This window comes from Henckelia pumila, chromosome 4 (assembly GCF_033568475.1).
Source record: "Henckelia pumila isolate YLH828 chromosome 4, ASM3356847v2, whole genome shotgun sequence".
NCBI lineage: Eukaryota > Viridiplantae > Streptophyta > Magnoliopsida > Lamiales > Gesneriaceae > Henckelia > Henckelia pumila.
The window spans coordinates 6,843,134-6,849,276 of NC_133123.1; the positions used below are offsets into that span (position 1 = coordinate 6,843,134).

The 6,143-nt window shown below is 40.6% G+C and overlaps 1 protein-coding gene across 1 annotated transcript; it reads right to left on the reverse strand.

The window, feature by feature from the left end:
* Positions 1–4,479: 4,479 nt before the first annotated feature.
* On the reverse strand, positions 4,480–5,520 carry LOC140860422 (uncharacterized). The gene has a single exon (XM_073263438.1). The coding sequence runs from the start codon at positions 5,518–5,520 to the stop codon at positions 4,480–4,482; it is 1,041 nt and encodes a 346-aa protein (XP_073119539.1).
* Between the last annotated feature and the right edge of the window lie 623 nt (positions 5,521–6,143).

Sequence of the window (6,143 nt, forward strand, 5' to 3'; positions counted from 1 at the left end):
ATCGATCTTGGAATAAACAGAAGAACCCTGCAACTGATCAAATAAATCATCAATACGAGGCAAAGGGTATTTGTTCTTTATCGTTGCCTTGTTTAGTTGCCGGTAGTCGATACAAAGTCTCATGGAACCGTCTTTCTTTCTGACAAATAATACTGAAGCTCCCCAAGAAGAAACACTGGGTCGAATATATCCATTGGCCAGTAAATCTTCCAACTGATCTTTCAACTCTTTCAATTCCACTGGTGCCATTCGATAAGGTGCTTTAGAAATCGGTGCAGTACCTGGGATCAGTTCTATGTTGAAATCAATCTCACGATACGGAGGTAATCCCGGAATTTCATCAGGGAAAACATCTGCAAATTCACTAACCACTGGCAAGTCAGCCAGGTTCGGGCTAGTTTTCAGCACATCAACTGTATATACAATAAATCCCTCTGCTTCTTTCTGCAAAAGTCGAGTCATAGATAATACTGAAATCAGAGGAATCTTAGCACGAAAATCCTTACCATAGAATTTCCATTCTCCAGCCATCTCAGGTCTGAACCTCACTACTTTCTAAAAACAGTCTACGATAGCTCTGTACTTGGTTAGCATATCAATCCCGATAATGCAGTCAAAATCAGACAAACCAAGCACAATACAATCTATCTCTATCTCATTACCATCATACTGTAGCAAACAATTCTTAACTATCTGTATGGATATAAGACTTCTCCCCAAAGGTGAAGAGACAGATACTACAACAGGTAATGATTCAACAGGCAAAGCATGTAATAATGCAAATCGTTCAGAGATAAACGTATGAGATGCACCAGTATCTATCAATACATAGGCAGGATAACCACAAAAAGAACAGTTACCTGCAATAACATCATCTGGTGCTCCCCGTGCCTGTTCCTCCATCAGTGCAAAGACATGAGCCTGTTGTCTCAAAGGCTGACTACCTGTCTGACTCCCTCCTGGCCTTGGTTGTTGCTGTGGATGTGATTTTTGGAAGGAATGGACAGAGGAGGCTTGTCTCGCAGGTTGAGCCACTGATCGTGATGACTCTGTACCTTGTGACTGTCCAGAACCTCTTTGAGGACACACCCTCGCAAAATGGCCCGGCTGATGGCATATATGGCAACTTCCAAATATACCTCGGCACTGATCGGTCGGATGACTTCCACCACAACTGTTACAAAACATTCTAGACTTCGATTTTGAACCACTAGAACTCGATGAACTGCTCTCTGATCTCTTAAACTGTTTTCCTCGAGCTTGCCAAAATTTATTCTTACCACTGCTGCTACCACCACTATCAAATCGAGGAGGTTGTTGTGAAGTTGGTGCTGGGGGTTGTGACTGTCTCAGAGGCTGAGCGGTATACGAAGCTCCTCGCTGCTGTATCAATCCAGCTTCTGCTCCTTTAGCATTATTCAAAGCCTCAGCAAAATTATTTGGTCTCTTTGTGTTCACCAAAGTAAAGACGTCTGGATTCAGTCCATTAATGAACTGATCAGCCATTGCCTCCTCACTATCAGCAACATATGGAGCAAAACGTAGCAAGGTAGAAAATTTTGCAACATACTCTTCAATGTTTAAATTTCCCTACTTCAAATTAGCAAATTCAGCACCCTTGTCTTTGCGGTAAGACACCGAAAAGAAGCGTTGGTAAAACTCAGTTTTGAAGATTGTCCAAGTAAGTACAGTTCCTCTACGCTCCAAAGCTTTCTTGGTTGTGAACCACCAGCTCTTTGCAACCTCATGCAACTGATGTCCAATGAGTCTGACTCTCCGCTCATCCCCATAATCAAGTGAATCAAATAACATCTCCATATCATCGAGCCATCCTTCACATTCAACTGCATTCTCCGTACCTTTTAGGGTTGGCGTCTTGTAGGATTGAAATCGTTTCAGCAATGTTTCCATCGGATTAGCAGTCATATCTGTCATATCTCTCGAGGTACTCCCTTGCTCATTGCTCGGAATTTCTGTAGTTGGTGGCACTGTCGGTGCTACAACTATCTGTTCTGGCAGAGGAGTAGGAACTTGTGGTCTAAGAGGTGGTCGTCCTGGTCGTCGAGACATATCTGATTATCAAAATGGTTAGGATATCAAATATATCTCAGTCCTCCTCTGATCATCTTACCTCTGATCAAGACTCGGTTCTGATTCAATCTTAAATAAAGAATCAATATACGGATATCAAACATGCTTCCAATCAATTAAGATAGTCGGGTAAGCATGTCAAAAACAACAGAACACATGCCTTAATCGTGTCAGATAGTCCAAGAAGCATGTGTTTTAAACAATCATAAAACATACTTTCAAATACCATTACAAAATCAACTAATTACATACTTGAAAGTAAAACATGCTAGCATTTACAACATGTAATTCAATCATGTAATAAATCATATCATGCTAACAAACACAAGCAAGGAAGATGACTCGATCTACCCCACCCGCTATCTAACTCAGTCCAGAATTTTATCGCTCTGATACCACCTGTTGTGACAACCCGGTTCTTAATCTCTCGAATCAAATAATAATCTAAGGTTCATGAATTAAGGCCAAGCATCAAAGCCAAAACCAAAAGAAATTTTTTTTTTTTTAAACCAATGTGGCTCGCTCGAGCGAGCCTCACCCCTCGCTCGAGCGAGAGCTGCTCGGGTCCAAGACCCCCCCCCCCCCACCCTTGGCTCGCTCGAGCGAGCTGCACTCTGTCCAGCTGCTAAAAACTCTGATTTTCTGCTGTACAATGAAGATTTATACTATATAACCTCTTCCAATAAAACCAAATGTACAAGAAAAGGTGATAACATCAAAAACTCAAACCCAACAAGATCATGTGTTATACATCTCAAAGTAGTAGAATCTCTAGACTAAAAGTTCAAGTCTATCAACTACAAGATCAATGTTCTTGTACCAACAAAGTTTGACAGCAACTAACAACTCACCGGATCATCACTTTAATCTCTCAAGTTTTGACTCGGCAAGCCCGTCTTTGCCCTGTTCCTGAACCACCTGTTGCCATGCACACATACAAACACGACAACAGCCGGATAACTCCGGTGAAAAACATATTTCCCAGTAAAAGCAACTAACATGTATTTCAAATTATATCAATCAAGCTCAAGATATAAAATAGAAGACAATGCATGCTTTAAAACAGGCTTTTCTCAAGAACTCTCTTATTTCATCGGTTGGGATCCCGAGAAGAAGATATCGTAACTAAACCACCGACAATCCCGATCGAGGTGGGGCTACTTATCTTGATTCCCTAGACTTTGAAGCCACCATACATGTAATTCAGACGCTAGGCTAATACAACCACCCAGGCCATACATATATAGTTCCTCAAATCGTCTAATCGAACGACTCCGTTCATTTCAAAAATCAAAGGATAGGTCTCACAAGAGGAATGCAATATAAAACATCATATATTCATTCAACAATATCATAGACACATTCAATAATTCACATAAGAGAAAATAATCAATTAAGTATATGATTTAGGGAACTCGATACAAACCATCTCGAGTTTTAATCTCATTCAAAAAGTAGTCCACTTTTACCTTTCGATTGTGAGGTTTATGGTGTCTTCTAGCTGTCCAAATCTGTACAATAAACAACCACAAGCCTTGTCTCAAAATCTGCACTTAAAACCATTCAAACTCCATTGTAGAATAACTTCAAACCTTGCTTCAATCTCTATCGGTTCGAAGGCGATGTTCTCGAGCTCGATGGCCTTTAAACAAAATCTGAAATGAAGTTATATAAGCTAAGATCTTCAGCCAAGAATTCATGGAAAAACATCTCAATACACACTAGCAAAACAGTCTCGAATCATAAGTTTGGCGGCGTAACGGTTAAAGTCGGCAACCGAAACTCAAAGCTATCAACACTAACAATCAAAAACACCATATATCAGTTTTATATCAATCAAAACCCAGAATATCAGCAAGTATATAACTCGAATAATCAGCTGGAATCATAAGAACATAATCGATAGCCATTCTTCAGCCCGACTTCAACATAACAAAGAATACAAGCTCATCAACCTCAATACAAAACAAATCTGATCTCTGCCATTTTTGAATTATTAAACCATGATGAATAAAAAAAAAACTTACATCAATTCAAAGGCCTCGTTGCGAGGATTCCAAAACATTTTTCGGAATCAAAATCGGATAACCGAAACTCAAGATATTGCGATTTGAGATGAAGAAGATATTGAAGTTCCTTTGTTCTTGCTCTCGGTTCCTTTTCTGAAAAATTCTGATGGAATGAGTTGAATCACACGTGAATACTTAGAATAATAACAAGTGTCCAACAAATTTCCCACTATTTGCACTTTGGCCCCTCAAGTCTTCAATAAATGCAATTTGGTCCTCAATTTTCCATTTCATTCAATTTCAATCCTAAATAATTTAAAAATATTAGAATTTAAATCAAAACTATAAATATTCCCAAATTAAATATTCTCGGATTAAATTAAATAATTCCGGGCGTTACATGTCGTGTTGCTCCAGTGTCGATATACCATTCTCTAGGATGATCAATCATGTTAGCCTCGAAGACTACTGCTGACAGATCTATTTCAGACAAGTCAATAGGCACAGATTTGTGTTGAACAACATTTGCTCGATACTGATCGTCCTTCTTTGGTAAGCGACAATCCTTGGCCTTGTGGTTCGTCTTCCCACAGTTCCAACATGTTTCTTTCCATTTTTTGTTCTTCCCTTGCTTCACATCTTTCCCAAAATGTTTCCTTTTCTTCGTAGCATTTGGTTCCACCAAGTTTGCCTTTGCTTCCATCGGCATCTTACCAGTTTTCATCTCCGCTTTGCGATTGTCTTCCTCAATTCGCAGTCTAACGATCAAGTCCTCGAGCCCCATTTCCTTGCGTTTATGCTTCAGATAATTTTTGAATTCTTTCCATAAAGGTGGTAGCTTTTCAATCAGCGAAGCAAATTGGAAGGATTCACTGATCATCATCCTTTCAGCCATTATATCATGGAGTATGATTTGGAACTCTTGCACTTGGCTAATCACCGTCTTGGTATCAACCATTTTGAAGTCAAGAAACTTTCCGACTACAAATTTCTTTGTGCCAACATCCTCGGTCTTATATTTCTTCTCCAAGGATTCCCACAGTTCCTTAGCAGTCTTGGTTGCAGAGTATACGTTGTACAGCGTATTATCCAACTCATTCAGTATATAGTTCCGACACAAGAAGTCACTGTGAGACCATGCATCGAAAGCAGATCTTGCTTGTGTGTCAGCATTTGGTGCTGGAACAGCAACCACTTCCTTCAAAAACCTCGCAAGATGAAGTGTAGTGAGGTAAAACAACATCTTCTGCTGCCATGTCTTGAAGTCAGTATCGGAGAACTTCTCAGGTCTCTCGGCATGCGCATTAGAAGCAGCAGGGGCCGTGACAACAGCCGTTGTAACAAGTGGCAGCGTAATAGGGGGCGGTGGTGGGGGCGTAACAGAGGGCGGCGTGACTTTGGCAGAAGGATCAGTAGCCATCATACGAAATTTGTCTTAAACTTGTTATTGATCTTTCAACAGCATGCACACAGCAATACAATATATAGCGAGCCTAGAGTTTAACTCTCTATCTTTAAGACAAATTTGCCCGCCTAGGTGCTTACGGGTTGATCAAAGTGTCTCCCAAGATAGAACGCTATCTCCAACTTCGATTAGTAGCACTACAAAATGGAAGCACTACGAACACTTTCAAGTGTTTAAGAAACTCAGACTCGATATGAGTATGCAAGAGAAGAAAAGAGAACTCAGAAATGAGCGAGTTGGAATGAATGGGGAGAGGTATATTTATAGACGTTGGAAGGCTGCCTTGATGGGTTGCATCACTTCAGACGCATTGGTTCATGTCAAAGCCCAGCCCACGCCCGTGCCGAGCCGGCCTGACGGCGGCGGCGCGCGCGCGTGTGGCTAATGGTTCGAACCTAGCATAGTCTAGGTTCGCTCTCTTTAACAAACATGGGTACCCCTTGGGACCCCAACTCATTGTCTCAATTTAGGCTATATATGTAAACATTTATTGCCACATTTTATCAATGTGAGACTATGAGCATCAATGTCTCATTCACCACCTTTATTCCAACAACAATTGTCAAACAATTTTTCCA

Excerpts from the sequence above, each read along its gene's own strand:
- LOC140860422 (XM_073263438.1), bottom strand. The coding sequence starts at position 5,520 with ATGGCTACTGATCCTTCTGCCAAAGTCACGCCGCCCTCTGTTACGCCC.